Raw genomic sequence first — 21,522 nt, 5'->3', positions numbered from 1 at the left:
AAAATACATATCATAAATATATATATATATATATATATGTACATATATATTTACAAAAAAAAATAATCTTGTATGTATGTATTATTTATATAATATATATGTATATATTATTATAATAATATTGGGAAATCAAATAAAACCTAATATATATAAAAAAAAAAAAAAAAAAAAAATACATAAATGAAAAAGCTCTTATTTATAAAGATTATACATTAAATAATAATGTGTACATATATACATACATACATACATATATATATATATATATATATATATATATATATATATATATTATATATACTTATTAATATATATATATATATATATATTTTTTTTTTTTTTTTTTTTTTTCTAATTATGCACACATATCAAAATATTCAATATAAATTTACGTATATAAATTATATGTACAGAAAAAAATATTCTTATTTATATATCATTTCATTTTTCATATGTAACATATATAATATATTATATATATATATATATATATATATATAATAATTTTTATATATAATTATATTAATTTCCCTTTTTTTTTTCTTTTTTAATTTTTTTTTTTTCTTTTTTGCGTCTTGTAATATAATAACTACTTATACATATTTAAGGCATATAAATGTAAGTTTAAAAAAAAAAAAAAGAAAAGATAAGGATCTTTCAAAATATATGTACTATTATATATATATATATATATATAAATACATATAATTAGAAAAAAAAAAAAAAAAAAAAAAAAAAAATTTATATATATATTATACAATAAATGTCTTATATATATTTTTATGTATCTAATTATATATATTCTACTTCTGATAAAAAAATTTATATTTTATGCACATATGTTATATATAAATCATAAAATGCATATATATATTATAATATATATCATATATTTTAGTATTAAATTTTATACATGCGTGTATATGATTATATATATATATATATATTAAATAAATAAATGAATAAAATAAACATATATACCATTTAAATAATAAATATAAGAAATATTAAATAAATATATATTATTTCACTTTCTATAAAATATTCATAAAGAATAAAAGGTAAATGTATTCCTACTAATCACTAAAACATAGGCTCAAAAAAAAAAAAAATAAAATAAAATAATAAAAGAAATACAAAATATATATTTATATTTATACGAATTAAAATAAATAATTATTAATTGTATATTAAAACAAAAATTATTAAAGCTTATTAAAAAGGGAAAAAAAAAAAAAAAAAAAAAAACTCAATATATCATATTTTAAATTTTCATTTTCTTTTTTTTTTTTTTTTTTTTTTTTTGTCATTCTTATTAAGTCTTAATATAGAAAGAAATATAATATTTTATTTATATATAATATGATTCATAAATAAATATATCACATATGTAAATATATATATATATATAAATATATATGTACGTATATATATGTATGTATGTATATATATATCATATAATTCAAATGTATAAAAATACACTATTTAAAAAAAAAAAAAAATGTAAGGGTTAAGTACAAAAAAGTATAAAGTTATATATATATATATATATATATATAAATATTCTTATAAATATATATATACAAAACCAAAATACATAAATATAATATATTAATATATATTATATACTTGTAATAATTTTACAAAATAATCACATTGTTTTGAATAAGATATTTATATTAATATAATATATAACAATATATAAATATAGATTTTATATATATAAATAAATATATCAAAATCATATATTATATATATTATTTCACATAAATATTCTTACTACAAAAACTTTTAACATGTTGTATGTGATTTTTTATATACATGGGGAAAAAAAAAATATATTTTTTTTCTTATACTTTAATTTTTTTTTTTTTTTTATATTTTAATTTTTTTATACTTATTATATATTTTTTAAATTTGTTTATTTTAATTAATGAGATATTTTTAATACATTATTTATAATATATATATTTATGTAATAATATATATATATATATATAATATATATTTAAATATGTATAAAAAAAAAAAATGTTTATACAGCTATATAAAATATATGATTATCTTTTTCTTTTTTTCAAGAAATATTTTTTCAATTTATTGAAGAAATATACATATATAACATATACTTACTATAACATATACTTACTATAACATATACATATATTATATATATATATATATATATATATATATTATATGTATAAATATTATTATAATAATCTATATAATATAATGAATAAATAAAAGCATAATACTGTAATAAATATTATTCTTAAAAAAATGTAGAACAAAAAAAAAAATAAAATATAAAAAAGAATTTAGAAGGCATGCACTTAAACATGCATATAATAATATCATATTATATATATATAAATATATATATATATTATAAATTTATTTTTTATAAATAAAAATAACATATTATTATTATTATACCATATAAAAAAATAAAAAAAAAATATTATTTTTTACATCACATTTTTTATTTATATTTTTATATATATAAAATATTTTTTATTACATTTTTTCTTTTTTTTAACGAAGCATTTACAAAATAAATAAGAGTTAATATATTATTTTATTTCTAAATAATTTTTATTATTGTATGTTTTTTTTGAGTTTATATTATTTATATTTCACATTAAAAAAAAAAATATATATATTTATTTATTGTTGTTTTGTTTATCTTTTTTTTTTTTTTTTTTTTTTTTTTTGTATGAGTATAAAAATTTAAGAATATAATTTATATATAGCTTGTTGCAAAAAAAAAAAAAAATTTTTATTTATTTATATTTATAATCTCATTTTATATTGGATAGTATTATAAATAGAATTATAAAAATAAAAGTTACTTTTTATGATTTTTTTTTTTTTTTTTTTGTATAAATAATACTTATTATTTAAAAATATAAGTATTTTTTATTTTTTTTAAATCAACGATTTGGTTAGTATTTATATTTTTATATATATTTAAAAATAAAAAATAAAGAGAAGTGTCATAAAAATAAATAAATGTAAAAGCTATATACTCTTTTTAAAGTATTATTTTTATATGTCATGAATGAAAAAAAAAGAAAAATATAAAATATATAAATATGTATATATATATTATATATTTATTTATTTATTGTATGTTTGTGTTCACTTGGTTAGTATTTATATAAATATGGAATAATAACATAAAAAAATTCTTGAAAAATATAGCATATATATTACATAATAAAAAAAAAATAAAATAAATAAATAAATATATATATATATATATATATTATTATATAATTTATGAATATATAATTATATTGTAGAATTTAATTTTTTTTTTATGATGATAAAATAAAATAAAGTTATATGAAAATGGTTCTTATATATATGTATATAAATGAATAATAAAATATTCATTCATATATATTGTGAAATAAGTTAAGTATATGTTATTTGATTTTTATATGAAGTGAAATTAATATAAAAAATTTAAATATAGTTATCAAAAAAATAACACCTAAAATTATTCTACATATATATATATATATATATATGAATGTATTAATATTTATGTATAATGTAACATTTACTTTTTTTTTTTTCTCTCTCCGTTTTATTACATTTTAAAATGACGTTACATTAAAATTAGGAAAATCAACTTAGAATTTAGAGCATTTTTATATGAAGAGAATTTTTTCTATTAAATTGGAAAATAAAAAAATATATCTTTTTATATATTTTTATGTGTGCCAATTTTTTTAATTTGAACCTATTCCCAAGGTTCACTCTCATATAATAAATATCCTATTTAGAAATATGTTAATGAAAAGGAAATATATTATATATATATATATATATATAATATGTATATATTTATTTATATCTATCCTTAGTGCTCTTATAATTATAATGAAATGTGAATCCTATGGATTTATTTTTTGCTACAGCTATTATAAATATATAACATATATAATATAACAAAGGTTAAATATTTTTGTGTGCTCTTTTTCTTTTTTATTTTTTTTAATTAATATATTTTTTTTTTTTTTTTTTAAATATAATTCTTTTTTTAAAAGTAATGTTTCATATATGATATATGAATTTGTAATTTATGATGAACAAGGATAAATTAATTATTCATAAAAAAAAAAAAAAAAAAAAAAAAAAAAACAAATAAAATAATAATAAAATTAAATTAAATAAAATGTATTTAACTATTGTATCATAATACAGTATTTTATTATATGTATTTTTTTTTTTTTTTTTTTTACAAATTTAAAAATATAATTATGACAAAATGGGAGGTTTCATAAAATTTTAAAATTTCCAAAAAAGAAAAAAATATACATCCATAAAAATATAAAAAAATAAACAAATTTTTTCCTTTTTGTGTCTTGGTTATATATAATATAAACTATATGTATATAAATATGTATATCCATATATATATATTATATATATATATATATATAATATAGTGTTTATATAGTTTGTATAATATGTACATTTTATGTTTTACATATTATTATATATTTTTACAGTTTTTGTATATATTTATACATATATTTAAGTATAAAAAAAGAAAATTCCAAATGTTTTTAATTTTTTTTTTTTTTTTCGTTTTTTTTATTGTTTTTAAATTATAAAATTATTTATAACATGAAATATATAATTTGTTTCTCCTTTTAAATAAAACAATTAAAATATAAAATTTGTAACAAATAATCTCCATTCTGTAAAATAAATATATTATATATATATATATATATATATAATGCATATTTGGAAAAATTTTAATATATATATATATATAATATATATAAATGTTAAAAAATTTATAATTTCCCTCTTCATGTAACATTATATTTTATTTTATCTTTTTTTTCTTGGTAAATTGGTATGTTTTATAAATATAATATATATATATTATTTATTTTTTATGTACGTTTCTATTTTTTTTATCTCTTTAATAAAATATATATATATATATATATATATATATATATATATATATGTTTATATATGATTTTATGAAATAAGTAAAAAAATTAAATAAATAATATAGAAAAGTATAAATCATTTCTTTCTTTTATTATTATTATCGTTTTTTCTGGTCATATAAAACATAATATATATATATATATATATATATATATATATATATATACATATGTATGTATGTATATTTATGTTTTTTTTTTTTTTTTTTTTATGTCACATTTTAAATATCTTTTATATGATAAATATATTGTTTATATATATATATATATATTACTTTAATTTGTTTTTCTTTTTTCATTTTTTTCAATTTTTTTTTTTTTTTTTGTTTTTTCCTTAAATTAAGATATAACTCATTTAAACAGGAAATGTGTGCCGTATCGCTTTTGTAATTTATGTTGTTTTATAAAACATGTAGTGATTTTAGAAAAGCAAAAAAAACAAAAAAAAAAAATGAATAAAGAAATAAACAAATAAGTACACCATGATATAATTCTGTATATATAAATATATTTTATTTATGTTTAATTATATATTATGAAAATATGAGTAGCTGATTTATGCATTTATGCATTTAAATTAACGATATTTTTATATAAGATCTATATATATATATATATATATATATATATATATATATATATATGTATGTATGTATATATTTATGTATTATATAGGTGTATTATTAGTCATACGCATATTTATATATTTCCATATTTTAATATATATATATATATATATATATATATATATATATATATATATGTATATGTAATTTATATAATACTAATTTGTAAGAATTATTTTTTAATAATTTATATTTGTAGAATTGTATTATTATGATTTTTTTTTTATTTTTTTTTTTCCTCAACAAAAAAAACTAAAATGTAATTATGAATATAATAAATTACTTATACCAGAAAAGCAAAAATATATATAATAGAAATACAAATTTATATAATTATAATAATATAGAAAATGAAAATCTCATAAGTAATTTTGTGGACGTAACAAATAACAGTAACCTTTGTTACTCCAAGGAATCATCTTCACAAAGTTCCATATTTATGAATAAAAGTGATCACATATATAGGAATAAAAAGAATAAAAAAAAGAAAAAAATAATAAAGAAGGATCAAAGTATTATTGAAAATGATAGTATGAGTAATAATAGTAGTACTAATTACTATGGTGATTTTTATAATAATAATATGAATAATTATAAGGATGTGATAAAAAAAAAGAAATATTATAAAGGAGATGAGACATTTGTATGTTATAATATAAATAAAAAAGAAAAAAATAAAATGAATATTAATGAGAATAAAAAATTCAAAGGAAAATATTATAATGATAATATAAATGTGAATATAAATAAATATGATATAAAATCAAAATATGAGGATAAAAATAAATGTAATAATAATATAAAGAATAATTTGAATTTTACTAAAAGTACAAGTAATAATAATAAGATTAATGATAATGATTTGATAAAGAAAAATGTATATGAATTTAATATTGATAATATTGGATTCGATTCAAAAGTTTATAAAAATAGATGTGATGGTGTATGTGTATTAAATGATAATATATATATTTTTGATAAAATAAAAAAATGTATATATTTGTATACACCATATAATAATGTATGGTATATCTTTTTAAATATATATGAAGAAATGTCTCTAAGAAAAAATACACTTTTGTCTTTATGTAGTAGTGATATTAAAAATGATATTAATGTAAATATAAATAAATCATATTATAAATATCATAATAATATTTCATTTATTAATTATACCGACATGGTCTACTTAAACAATTCTTTATTTATTATAAGTAGTAATGCACATTTTATGAATATTTGTAAAATTAATGTACATAATATGAATACACTTTTTTCAACTATAGTCGTAGATACATTTAATGATGAAATAAATAATTTCCAATCCTTTTTTAATTTAATTAAAAGGAAGAGTAATCTCAAATGTGATAGGAAAATAGTAAATAACAAAAAAGATACGAAAAAGGAAAACAAAGAATGGGATATATTTGATGATAAATATATATATAAATGTGATGATGATAATCATAGTGATGATAATAGTGATGGTCATAGTGGTGTTCATTCTATTCATAATAATAATAAAAAGAAATATAAGTACAAAAATAACAGCCTTGATAAATATTCAAGTAATTGTTTTCCTTTAGATAATCGTAGAAATATATCAAGCGATAGTTTATATGACGATTATAAGAACATACAAAATGATTTATCTTGTGATAACCATGTTGTGTCAAATAATTTTTATAACCAAATTGAGTGCAACAATAGTAAGGTATCAAGAAAAGAATCAAGGGATTTACAAGAAAGTATAAAAGATATACATCAGAACGAAAACATAGGGGGTAACCAATTTTATTTTAATAGTAAAAATGAATATTATAATAATTATGTAGAATATGTCAATGGTATGTCCGAAATTTATGAGTTTTTACAAAATGAAAAAAATAATTTTTTCAAAAAAAAGAAACGAATTATAAAAGCTCGAGATTATTTTTCAATTTGTAGTGTTCATGAAGATTGTTATTCATTAATTTACTTATTTGGAGGTAAAGGAAATACAATTAAAAACAACGACGAATATGTAGATGTTATTTATAATGATTTATATTTATATGATTTTTATAATAACAAATGGATAGAATTATATCCATATAGCGAAAATGAGAAAAACAAAAATATTAATTTTGAACAAATTAATGAAAATAGTTTGGTTGATGATATACATATCAAAAAAAGAAATGATAATTTCTTATTAGATATAGAAAAAAATGTAAATACATGTAATGAAAAAAAATCATATTCTGATGATATATGTGATGACATTTTTGATGAACAAAAGAATTATGATAATAACTTTTCATTATTCTCATGTAATAATACTGTGCCCAAGAATTTGGAACAAAATAATGATCCTTCAAATGTGTCTAATAAATCTTTAGGAAAAAATACATATGAGCAAATTACCACAACTATAGGAACTATTGGAACAATTAGTAGTACAAATTTGGGGAATGATATTTTTGAAACTTTAGGTGAAGGGACAGAATTTAGAGAATCTTTTGATAATGTAATTTGTTCTTCTTCTACAACAAATATGAAAAATAGTAAACAGAAAAAGGATATTAATTATAAGATGAGTCAAAATATTGTTAGTTTGTTGAATAATTCTGTTAATACTAAAGATGATAATGAGAATAATAATAATAATGATGATAATATTATTAATAGAAATAATATTAATGATTATCGTAGTGACGATATGTGTAACCTCATTTCTGACTCATCAGATATATTAGATTTTAAACATATAAATAATGACAAATGTGAGAAAAATGGTATGAATATGTATCCAGATGATACATATAATATGAATCATAATAAAATTAATATTTTAACAAATGAAGAAACAAATATATATCATGAAAGGAATGATTTTCTTTGTTTTAATTGTTTAAATAATAAAAAGTGCACATATATTTGTGATATAATAAAAAATGATATAAAAATAAAACGTGTACAATGGTTAGGTAAAAGAGCTGGACATTCGTGTGTATATTATAAAAGCAATTTATATTTTTTTGGGGGTATAGATTTTTATAGCTTTAACAGTAATAAAATCAATTTAAATTTTTGTAATAATTTATTTATATATAATATAGAAACGAATAAATGTTTTGAAATTATTGGAAAAGGAGAAATACCTGAAAAGAGATATAGACATAGTTGTGTTTTAATTAATGATTATATGTTTATAATAGGTGGCGAATGTAAAAATTCCTCCTTACCAAAATATGATATTTATTTTTATGATTTTTCAAATTCAGTATGGACCGAAATTGTTATAAATTCCAAAATTGGTTCAAACTCATTATATAAAACCGTATGGTTAGAAAATTTTGGATCCATTTATTTTTTTGGATCATCTATAATAAGGTTAACTAAAAAGGATTTCCAGTATTTACCATATAATAAAAATAAGAAAAAACAAGAAAACATTCATACGAATAAAAAGGATTATAGTGCTAAAAATTATTTTTTAAGTAAATCAACATTTGTTAATAAAACGAATCGGTTCCAATAATAAAATAAAAATATATAAAAATTTTATATTATTATATATAGTTCTAAAAGACAATTGCCATACTACAAAAATGTCTTTGTATTAATATATATATATATATATATAAAATATATATGTATATAGTTTTATATAATTTTATAAAATTCTTTTCTTAATTTTTGTGTACAAATTAACTATTTTCAATATCCCTTTTTTTTTTTTTTTTTTTTTTTTTTCTTTTTAATAAAAAAAAACAAGAAATCATACATAAATATGTTTACATTATTTTGTAGATATATTATATATATATATATATATATATATATATGTATGTATGTATATATGTATTTATCATTTATCATTTATGATGCGACTTTAATTTATTTTTATGTTGTTTTTATTGTTTTTTTTTTTTTTTTTTTTTCTTTTTTTTAATTTTCGTATATGGTTAAATATGGACTATTTTAAATTTTTCATTTTTTTTTTTTTTATAATTTTTTTTTAATATGGTCAAAAATTTATGAACGATCATAATTTTTTTTTTTTTTTTTTTGGCTAGCTATATTAGAAAATTATAAAAAGCAACATTCCTTTTTTTTTTTTTTTTTTCTTTTTATTGTCTTATTTATATATGAATATTAAATAAGGATAATTATCTTTTTATATTCAAATATTTTATTTTATTTTTTGACGTTAACAAATATACATATATATATATATATATATATATATATATATATATATATATTTATTTATTTATACGATATTGTAATTATTAATGGAAAGATTTTTACTTTATACACGATAATTATGAAGTTTAATAATAAATGGTTTATAGGATGTGATGCACATATTTTTATAGTGTATAAAAATTAAAAAAAAAAATTAATAATTACAAAAAAAAAGTAGAGAATAAATAAATTGATAAATTTTTATAAAAAATTACAATAAAAAAAACATACATATATATATATATATATATATATATATATATATGTGATATCATTTTTTTGATTCGTACATTTGAATTGTACTGAGATCAATTTTCTTTTTGAATGTAAACCAATCAACTGATTCGTCTTCTTCGTTATGTTCTTTTTTAAAGAAGGAAAAGAGTCCTTTAGGTTTGTCATTATTTTTATGTTTACTAATTTTCTTCCAATTATTAAATGTTCTTAAAATATCATACACCGTTATATATTCTTTACCATTCGAGAAACAGTAGAAACAACTTTTCAAAAGATTGTCATTTATTTCTTGATACTGCATATAATTTTCCACTTTTTTTCTAATTGTTGGTGAGTCCATATTTTTATTCAATCCTTTTTCAAATAAAAAAATATTATAAGTTGGAAAGATGGAATCCTTTGGCCATTTGAATTTTAATTTAAATAATGAGTTTCTGAAGTCGTTAAAGTTCATTTTTCCACATTTTAGAAAATGATGAAACCAATAAACTTTATTATAATCATTTGTACTTTTACTTTTTAAAAAGGAAAAAATTTTTGTAAATAAGTTATTGTTTTCTTTAACTTGTACATCTTGTTCATTTATGTTTATATTGATATTCAGAGATTCATATTTGGAATGCTCAGCTAATCTTCCATATACTTTAATTATATCTAAAATATCATAATTTAATATAGGGTTGTAGGTATTATATACTGGTTCGTTATTATAATATTTTGAATAAATACTATGATTATCTTTTTTTAAATAATTGATTTTTCTTTGATTAATATGTAAAAAAGGTGTTTTAATATATGTAGCATAAAATATATTATTTTTTGTCTTCCTTAAGGAATTCAATAATAATGTTTTATTATAACTATTAATCATTTTATCATTCCATTGTATATGTATTTTGTTCATTTTTATCGAGTGAACTAATATATTGTTCCTGAATATACACAAAAAGAGAATAATACATCGATATTTCAGAAGCATACTTAAAAGGAAAAAGTATATCAAATATTTCAAATTATTTTTTACATACATAAATACATATATAGTAAATGTTCACACATACAAATATATATATATATATATATATATATATATATATATATATATTATATGTTATTTATTATATATACATTATGATGCCCCATATTTAAATTTTCCTTTCTCTATTTTTATAGATGAATTAATTATATTAATTATTATTTTTGCGCCTAAACATATCAGAATATTTCTTTTTCTTTTTCTTTCTTTTTTTTTTTTTTTTTTTTTTCTCCTCCTTTTTTTGCTTATATCATATTACATACATAAATGATATATAAGCATAAAAGCTTTCATAAAATATAAATTGAGAAATAAAATGAAATAATATGCTTAATTTTATATTTTTTTTTTTTTTTTTTTTGCTCAAATGTATGAGTGTATGATTGATTGTGTACAAATATAAATATTTAAAAGTTGGGAAATATTGGTTGGTATATCAGAGTTTCAGGAATGTACAAATATATTATTCATATATATATATATTTCATATATATATGTAGCATATATTTTTTATATATTATTTTTTATTTTATTTTATTTTTTGAGGCGTGAATCAATATGAAAAATATTATATAATATTCAAATTCTTTAAAGCGTTCCTCATATAATGTTCATTTATTAGGATAACTATAAGAAGTAATATTATATATATTATATTCGTTTTTATTATTTCTTGTCGAGAAAAATAAATAAATAAATATATATATAAATGAATAAGCTTGATAAGATTTAAAAAAAGCATTCTTAAATGTTAATATTATATTATGGTGTTATAACATAAAAATAAAAGTTGTGTATGCAACACATGCTTTTTTTTTCTTTTTTTTTTTTTTTTTTCTTTATTCTTAAAAGAAACCTTTATATTATTACGAATAAGAAAAAAATATTCTTAATTAAATTGTTTGAAGTACCATTTTTTTTATTAACATAACCTATTTTATTATGCAACTATATATAATTAAATATACATATATTTTTTTACTATAATTATGTAATATATATGATATATATTATATTATATATGTGATGTTTCAAATTTTTTTTTTTTTTAACGTTTTATGGAAACACATTTAATAATATTTATAATTTCTTATATTTAATTATATGTGTAACAAATAATATGCATTAGAAGCTATATTTAAAAAAAAATGAAGTTTTGGAAAATACATAAAATTTTATTATGTTATTCTTGGGATATATTAACATCATTTTGTTTGTTTTTTTGGAAAATTCTTTATATTAATAAAAAAAAAAATATATGTAATAAAAATGAATTAGCTTTTATGATAAATATAAATGCATATATATATATATATATATATATATATATATATATATATGTACATATACTTTTTGCAAGTGAAAGAACAAAATATTCATTCTGTCTACATAATATTATTTATAACAACATTTCATTTATATTTCTTTAATATAAAAAAAAAGAATGTATATAATTTTATATATATTTTATATGTGTGCACTATATATATATATATATATATATTTATATATATTTACAGTTTTGTGTTGTTTTCATTAATACATATAAAAATTAAATTTGAATTTTTTTTTTTTTAAATATTTTTTCTATCATTTAAATGTTTACTTTTTTCAATTATAATATTCCAAATAAAATAAATGTCCAATTAATATATATATATATATATTTATTTATTTATTAAAATAAAAACAAGTGAAAAATAAAATTAATTGTAGTTTTATTTTTTATTTTTTTCATTAGGAATATATAAATATATAAAATTTGTTTAATATTATTATCCAACACATATTTGAAATTTTGTATTTTTTTGAAAAGGTATTATAAAATATATGTATATAATAAAATAGTATATCTTTGTTTTATATATATATATATTTTTTTAGACACAATAAATTCGTGGATATAAATTTATATTTATTTGACTGTAAATGTTATATAATAAAATATTCGTTATATATTTATTTATGTATTTATATATATTTATGTTTACATTATGTAAAAATTCCCAAAATTGTTATAAAAACAGAAAAAAATAAAAACAAACAAACAAACAAACAAACAAACAAACAACTGTTTATTATTAATATATATATATATATATATATATATATATATGTATATGTTTGTAAAATTGTATTTTAAATAATAAACAGCTATTTTTTATATATTTTTTATTTATTTATTATTTTTTTTTTTTTTTTTTCCTTTTTAGTATTTATTGTTATATATCATTATATCTGTTTTTTTTTTTTTTTTTTTTTTTTTTTTTTCATATATATAATTAGAAAATTAAAAACAACCATTTTTATTTTTATATGATACCTATTTTGTTATTTTATTTATTTTTTTTTTTTTTTTTTTTTTTCTTTATATAAAGCTTTAACATATATATTTAAGTTTTTGCTTACTTGATCTGATTGCTCATAAAGGAAAAAAATTAATCATATATATATTATCCATATTTACCATCGTGTATATGAATATTTATTTTTTCTTAAAATCTCTGTCTAGTTCTCGTTTCTGTATCTGTTTTGCCTTTTATTTTTTATTTTTTCTTTTTTTTTTTTAATCTGATATTATTTTCTTTATATTTTTTTCTTGTTTTTATTTTTCATTTGTAACATGAATTTTTTTTTAACTTTAATTTGGTCTTAAATATTATTGACGATTCATTCGTGAATTTCTTAATTTTTTTTTTTTTTTTTTTTTTTTTTTTTCTTTTATATATATATAATTTATAAGATCAAGATTTATAAGAAAAACAGAAAAAAAAAGGGGAAAATATTCCTACACATATATGTTAATTTGTTAAAATTTTTTTACTTTTTTTTTTTTTTTTTTTTTTATTTGCTTCTTCATAAGTGAGCTACTTATATATACATGTAATATATTCTTTAATTAAATATGAAAAGTATATTAAGCTTTTTTTAAAATCATTAAATATATATATGTATATGTATATATGTTTGGTAATTTATTTTTGTTCTTTTTTTTTTTTTTTTTTTTTTTTGTATATTATACTTTTATGTTTGTAAATACATAATTATATTAGGTTCACTTGAAATTTTGTTAGGTGAAAAGATATACTTTGTAAGTCTATTTAAACAAATATATATATATATATATATATATATATATATATATATATGTATGTATGTATAATATACTAAACATTTAAAATAAATTAAAAAGTGCAAGAAGACTATTTTTTTTTTTATTTTATCTAATTATATAATTGTCTTCACACACACATATATATATATATATATATATATATATTGTACATTTACCAAATTGTGTCATTTTATTTAAAAAGGTTATATATTATAAAAAAATGGATAGAATGAAATGTGTCTACTCCCTTGGAAGTGCAATAAACAACAAGAATTACATAAAAGATATGTCTATTAATGGAATGAGGAATTTAGAAAATGACAATTACCATAATATGTATTCAAATATAAATAAACATGAAGAGGGTATTCTAACAAAAGTTCAAGGTATACCGAATCGTGCAGTGAATCAAAATGGTTGTGTAATAAAAGTAACAAATAATAAATGTAACAATAATAATAATAATAATAATAATAATAGTTATAGTTATAGTAGTAATAACAATTTATTATACAATAAACCTTTTATATATAAAAAATTGATTGTTTTTGATTATGATGATACCATATTACCAACAAGTTGGATAACGTCAAAAATGAAGTTAAGTTTATATGACACTATACCTCCATATATTAATGAACTATTTAATAAATTAAGTGAAGTTGTTATTAACACATTAAATTTATGTTCAATTCAAGGGAAATTAGTAATTGTTACTAATGCAAGTTTAGAATGGCTAATAAATTCTGCAAAAAAATATATTCCTATGGTTTGGTCATTTATTATGCATAAAAATATTCGAATAATATCAGCAAGAGATACTTTAATTAATTCATTAATTGATCCTAAAGATTGGAAAAAAGTTATTTTTCATCAAATTATTAATGAAATATTAGCTCCATATTTATATAATACATCTTTTATATGTTTTATTTATTCAGTAGGTGATGGTAATGATGAAAGAAATGCTTGTTTCTTCATATCACAATTAAATCAATATTCCTCATGTATTTTTAAATCATTGAAATTCTTATCGGAACCTACTTGTCAAAAACTTATAGCAGAACATGAACTCTTTTATTACTTTTTTAATAGTACAAACCTTAATGCATCAAATCACCATAATAACCAAGCAAATAATATCAATATGAATAATATTAATAATAATAATAATAATAATAATATGTCTATTAATAGTCTTATGTATAAAAATTATAATTCTATTAAGAATGTATAATAACACAACCAGCAAGGCCAAAAATATAAAAAAAAAAATAAAATTAAACATACATCACACATGCATTATATTATGTGTATAATATATATATATATATATATTTATATATATGTTTGATTGTGTGTGATAAAACTGAATGATCTTTTAAAATATTCATGCGAATATAACAAAAAATTATAAATTTTTATGAGCTCCAGCCGACACATATATATATTAAACATTTTAAAAGGTGGCCTTTACATTTTTTAAAAGTTAAAAAATTCATATGCTTCACATATAAAAATAATGTGTAATTTATATATATATATATTTATTTATAGCAACATTTCCTCCTTTTTGTGCTATATTTTCTTTCATTAAAGTTTTGTTTTAATTTTTTTTTTAGTAATTTTTTATCCCCTTCATTATTTTTTTAAGTATAATATATATACCATATATTTTAAGAGGAAATCAAAATTTATTAATATATATATATATATATATATATAATTTATGTATTATAAAATTTCCTATTATTTTTTTTTATATTTATCTTTTTCATTCTTTAATTAGAGTAATGCTTTTTCTATTTTCTTATAGTTTTCCTTTTTTTTTTTTTTTTTATTCTTTTTTTTTCTTTTTTTTCCCCCTCTTTGTTCTAACTTAATTATTAAAATATATTTTTATAGTAATAAATTTTATTATTATTTTATATATCTATAGGAAAAATCACTGCAACATTTAAATAAACGCAGCTACTTAAAACTATTGTATTGTTTTATATATAGGTATATTATAATATAAACCCCCCACCAAAAAAAAAAAAAAAAAAAAAAAATTAAAATAAAAATTAACAGTATAATAAAGTATAAGATATTATATATATTTTTTATCACATCAAAAAAATAGAAAGGTAATTTTTATGAAATAATTCTTTTTTATAAGAACATTAATTTTTTTTTTTTTTTTCTGAAGTAAAGCATTGTTACTCCTTACATTTTATGTAGAACATATAATAAAGCAATAATATGACATAACTATATGATCGTTGTGATTTAATTTAAAAGATAAATTATGAATAATATGAACGAAACTTTGTGTGACAATAATAAGGCGCCCAAAGGGGGAATGAAAACATCAAAAAAATATTCATTAATATCAAATCAGGTACTTATTAAAATGAGTAAAATAATATATATATATATATATATGTATATGCTAATAAGTACATAAAATATATATTTTCATATATGATAAGCCATTTTAAATATATTACATATATATATATATATAAACTATGTAATATTTATTTTGAAATTTTTATTTTATCGTATTTACAATAGACATTAAATCAAAAGGAAAATACCATATGGAAGTAAATTAAATAAAAATAAGAGAAATAAAATTTTGAACCCAATAGAAATGTCTATATTCTAATATACTTATCAATTTATTATAAAATAATATCAATATATATATATATATATTTATTTATTTTTTTTTTTTTCTTGAAGCATTGTGAACAATGGAAGACTTCCAAACTATGGTTTAAACGAAATTAGTGTTATGAATATTCTGTACCAAATATCGTCACAAAATCTGTAAAAAAAAAAAAATAAAATAAAAGATAATAACAAGTTAAATATATATAAATATATAATACTATTTTCTGTTAATGAATTTTTATATAAAATATATACCATTTTATAGATGTAATAGTGAAAAAAATGTAAAAATTGGAGAAAGGGAAAATAGAATATATAGTTCCATAGTTAGGAGTAAATATATCGGATTTGGACACGGAATAGGAAGGTTAAAAATAAAAATATAAATGTATTATATATTAATGTGTGCAGCTAGCTAAATATGTATATTTTATTTATTTCATTTATTTATTTCATTTATTTATTATTTTTATTTATTTTTATTTTTTTTTTTGTATTAACAGGTCAGGTAATTTGGATGACGTTCAGCCCAAAAGTGCAGGAAATAGCATACTAGCCAAATTGACATCTAGTTTTGTAAAAGATTTAATAAGGAATTTTGGTATAAAGAGTTGTGAGGATGTTTATATATTACCATATGCAACGGGAATGTGTCTGAGTACATGTTTATTATATTTAAAACAAATTAGGGAAGATAGCCAATATGTAATAATATCACGAATAGATCACAAAACATGTTATAAGTGTATATCTTTTTGTAATTTGAAATATTTTGTAGTGGATATGATATATAAAAATGAGGAATTATATACAGATTTGGAAGGAATAGAGAAATTATTGGAAGAGTATAAGGAGAAAATATGTTGTGTTATGTCAGCTACTTCAGTGTATGCTCCACGAAATTCAGATGATATAATAAAAATAGCTCACATTTGTAAAAAGTACAATACTCCTCATATAATAAATAATGCATTTGGTCTTCAATGTACTTATATATGTAAAGAAATTCAGAAATGTTTTGAATCTCAAGGAAGAGTCGATTTTGTTGTACAAAGTTGTGATAAAAATTTTCTTGTTCCAGTAAATGGTGGTATTATTTTTTCTTCTAATCGAGAGCAGATGAAGTTGTTAAAGAAATCATATCCTGGAAGAACTCCTGTGAATGCCTATTTAGATTTATTTATTACATTATTGGAGATGGGAAAGGATAAAATTATGAATCTACGTAAAGAAAGAGTAGACAATTTTAATTGGTTAAAAGAAAAAATACAATTATTATGTTTAAAATATAATTTAGAACTAATAAAAACTAGTAAAAATTTTATATCCATGGCAATAAATTTGAATCATATGTATACACATTGTAACACGGATAATCCAAAGGTTATTAATATGCTTGGTTCCATGCTTTTTTATAGAAATGTAACGGGTCACCGTGTAATATGTTCTCCATTATTAAATAGGAACTATCTATTAAAAAAGGCTAGGGAAAAATACATGAATATGTTGGAAAATAAAAAGGGAAATGACGCCATGATGATTACGTCTAATGAATCTAATGAGGAAAATGTTAAAAGAGATTTAAGTAAAAAAGAAGCAGATATATATGATAATATGTATTCAAACGGTTTTGATGAAATCAAAAGCGTAGAGAATGATATGTTACAAAATAAAAGTAATATAATAAAAGCATATGAAAAACAGATAGAAGAAGAATTTGATAAATTAAATGAACCCAATACTATTGTTATAGGAAATCACAAGTTTAAAAATTTTGGTTCAAGTTATAATTCTTATCCAATTTCGTACATAGCTTTTTCTTGTGTAGTAGGAATAGAAAGACCAGAGTTAGAAAACTTTGTTTCGAAATTGGATAACGCAATTGATTATTTTATAAAGTTCTTTAAAAAAAAGAAAGAAGAAGAATTAAAGTAGGGTTAATAGATTAATGTATCATTAGCAATGATAAATTATGACACATATAAATATTAACACACATAATGAATTATATATATATATATGTATATATTTACTTTTTGTGTGTTTTTTCTAGTAGTTATTTTTCCATGTTCATTGATTTATATTATATTATATATTTTATTTTTTTGTTTTTAATTTTGAAACGAATCATATTAAAAATTATAATTTTTCCAAAAAATAGTTTTTTATATTAAAAATTTTAATGAATAAAGAAAAAAAAAAAAAAAAAAAAAAAAAAAAGATAACAAAAAACAAGTATGATTAAAAAGAAAAGAAATTAACAAATAATACATATTTATTTTCTTACAAAAAATTGGTATAGAAACAAAAAAAAGAAATATATAAATAAATATATATATATATATTTATATATATATATATATATATATATATATATACATATATTTATACATGTGATGGTTATATGAATATATAAAAATTATATATTTTCATAACATTGGTATATCTATTAATGTTTAAAATGGTTTTATTATAATTTTTTGTATTTCAACAAAATTTGAGGGAATATCGTTTTGATCATATAGAATAGACTTTGGATATAAAAACGCTATTCTACAATTATATTCACTTTTGAAAAAGAATATTTCACCAACAGGAATTGAAATATTGTAAATATTTTTGTTATGTGAATTATTTATTTCTTCTTCTTTCCAAAAGAGGTACCACTTTTCTTTTTCTTTATTTTGTTGTGGTTCATTAATATTCTGATTATGATTATTGTACGTTCTTTCACATCTTAACCCACTTCCGAAAAAGTCATCTGGGATGCTATAAAAAAAAAAATAACATGAAATGGAAATAAATAAATAGAAATATACATATATATATATATATACATATATATATATATATACATATATATATATTTCATTTTATTATTACTCTTCATCTGTCATGGTTAGTTTATCATACGAAATTGGGTCCATGTTTATTCTTAGATTTTGAAAAAATGGTTTTATCTTTTCAATATTATCACTTGAATAAATATTTCCTTTTCCGAAGGTGACTGTTACTTGTATCCGGTTTAGGAGTTTATAGATAGTATCGCTTCTGCAAGAATGAAATGGATATATATATATATATATATATATATATATATATAAATACATACATATATATATATATATATATATTTTTTTTTTTTTTTCTTTTTTTTTTTTGCATTTGCCATGTTATTTCTTTACAGTAATATGTTAGAATCCGGTTTCTGAGATGAAAGAAAGTTTCTATTTAAAAAATAATTTTCAGACGTCTTGTAAACTTTGTTGGTATGTAAATCTTTCCACTTATGTAATGATGATTGATCAATTATTATATGTTTATGATGTATCATATTATTATATTTCAATATTCCTTTTGGATATGTATTTTTATTTTCTACATTTTGTTCTAGGATTACAAAAAATGTTGGTTTTCTTAAACGAAAATTTGTAGTAGTTATAAAGTATATAATACTTAGAAGAGCAAAAAATGTATTTACTAGGGACCATGTTTTTGTCTTTCTATGTTCACTTGGAGTAATGCAAAAAACAATAGAACCAATAATCCAAAGTATAGGGAACTTACAAATTAAACCCATAAAAAAAAGTATTTGAACACAACTAGGGTCATCATTTTCATCTTCATTAATATTGATATTGGTATTTATGTTTGTTGTATTTCTTGTATGTACAGGTCTAGGACTATTTAATTGTGTATTAGCTTCTTGTACTCGTTCTAACCAATACTTTTTAATTTTTTCTTTTATATGTGTAATATGTTCATTTATATATGACGATATCTTATTATATATATTTTTAAAACTAAAGGATAAAATATGTATAGGGCTCTCATAAGAATTATTGTTATCATAATTAATATGAGTATTATTTATATTGTCATTATGTATATTTTCGTTTCTTAAATTATGATTAATAGGATGAAGAGCATTCAAACTACCAACCAAAAAATTATTATTATTATTATTATTATTATTATTGTTATCATTCCATAAAGAATTAATATTTTGCCCTTCTTCATACTCACTTACATTACATAAAAGATCATTTGGATTAAGTTCACTTAAATTTATCATTTGTCTAGTTACATGTGTACTAACATTTATATTTTCTCTTGTATTAATATATCCATCCGTATTTCTATTTATGACGAACACCTCTTCGTTTGATTCGTCTTCTATAACGTCATCCATATGAGTAGATATATTATTATTATTTGAATGAATGTTATTCATATTATTTTCCATAACATTCAATTCACACATATCATTATCTACATCATTTTCATTTGTTATTGGAGTTCCTTTTTTATCCACAATAATTTTCTTTATGCGGTAAAATATTTTTTTGAACATACCCATTTCGTTAGATGAGTCCTCATTATTATTATCATCATTTTGGCTAGCTGTGGCTTCATTTAAATAAGTATTACTTTGAGTAGTGTCACTCGGTTGGATTATATCACTGGCTAAACAAGTTTCACTCGGAGGTATGATAAGATTATTTTGTACAGTCTCATGAATTTGAAAGGTATGATTAATATTGAATATGTTTTGATCATCTTGACAAAATATTTTATTTTTTTTGTTGTTCATGTTATGATGATTTATTTTTTTGTAATCATTTTTTA

The 21,522-nt window shown here is 17.3% G+C and overlaps 5 protein-coding genes across 5 annotated transcripts in view; 3 read left to right on the top strand and 2 right to left on the bottom strand.

The window, feature by feature from the left end:
- Positions 1 to 5,876: 5,876 nt before the first annotated feature.
- On the top strand, positions 5,877 to 9,134 carry PF3D7_1205400 (kelch domain-containing protein, putative; the record flags this gene model as incomplete). The annotated part of the gene is made up of 1 exon (XM_001350427.1): positions 5,877 to 9,134. One exon carries the CDS (start codon positions 5,877 to 5,879, stop codon positions 9,132 to 9,134), a length of 3,258 nt encoding a protein of 1,085 aa, XP_001350463.1.
- A 981-nt stretch (positions 9,135 to 10,115) lies between these two features.
- On the bottom strand, positions 10,116 to 11,060 carry PF3D7_1205300 (conserved Plasmodium protein, unknown function; the record flags this gene model as incomplete). Its single annotated transcript, XM_001350426.2, has 1 exon — positions 10,116 to 11,060. One exon carries the CDS (start codon positions 11,058 to 11,060, stop codon positions 10,116 to 10,118), a length of 945 nt encoding a protein of 314 aa, XP_001350462.2.
- Positions 11,061 to 14,452: 3,392 nt separating this feature from the next.
- PF3D7_1205200 (HAD domain ookinete protein, putative) lies at positions 14,453 to 15,469 on the top strand (the record flags this gene model as incomplete). Its single annotated transcript, XM_001350425.1, has 1 exon — positions 14,453 to 15,469. The coding sequence occupies one exon, from the start codon at positions 14,453 to 14,455 to the stop codon at positions 15,467 to 15,469; it is 1,017 nt and encodes a 338-aa protein (XP_001350461.1).
- Positions 15,470 to 16,531: 1,062 nt separating this feature from the next.
- Positions 16,532 to 18,828, top strand: PF3D7_1205100 (O-phosphoseryl-tRNA(Sec) selenium transferase, putative; the record flags this gene model as incomplete). Its single annotated transcript, XM_001350424.1, has 5 exons — positions 16,532 to 16,615; positions 16,792 to 16,823; positions 16,963 to 17,049; positions 17,159 to 17,260; positions 17,397 to 18,828. 5 exons carry the CDS (start codon positions 16,532 to 16,534, stop codon positions 18,826 to 18,828), a joined length of 1,737 nt encoding a protein of 578 aa, XP_001350460.1.
- Positions 18,829 to 19,349: 521 nt separating this feature from the next.
- The window catches only part of PF3D7_1205000 (conserved protein, unknown function), a gene marked incomplete at both ends in the record, with an annotated part of 2,594 nt that continues 421 nt past the window's right edge, over positions 19,350 to 21,522 (bottom strand). The window contains 3 exons of the mRNA XM_001350423.2: positions 19,350 to 19,662; positions 19,777 to 19,944; positions 20,079 to 21,522. The exon at positions 20,079 to 21,522 is cut by the window's right edge and continues 421 nt beyond it. Of these exons, the coding sequence (XP_001350459.2) occupies positions 19,350 to 19,662; positions 19,777 to 19,944; positions 20,079 to 21,522 (1,925 nt within the window). The remainder of the gene's footprint in view (positions 19,663 to 19,776; positions 19,945 to 20,078) is intronic.

Source organism: Plasmodium falciparum (genome assembly GCF_000002765.6).
Source record: "Plasmodium falciparum 3D7 genome assembly, chromosome: 12".
NCBI lineage: Eukaryota > Apicomplexa > Aconoidasida > Haemosporida > Plasmodiidae > Plasmodium > Plasmodium falciparum.
Note: the sequence above shows the minus strand (reverse complement) of the source record. Positions and strands in the feature narration are given on the sequence as shown.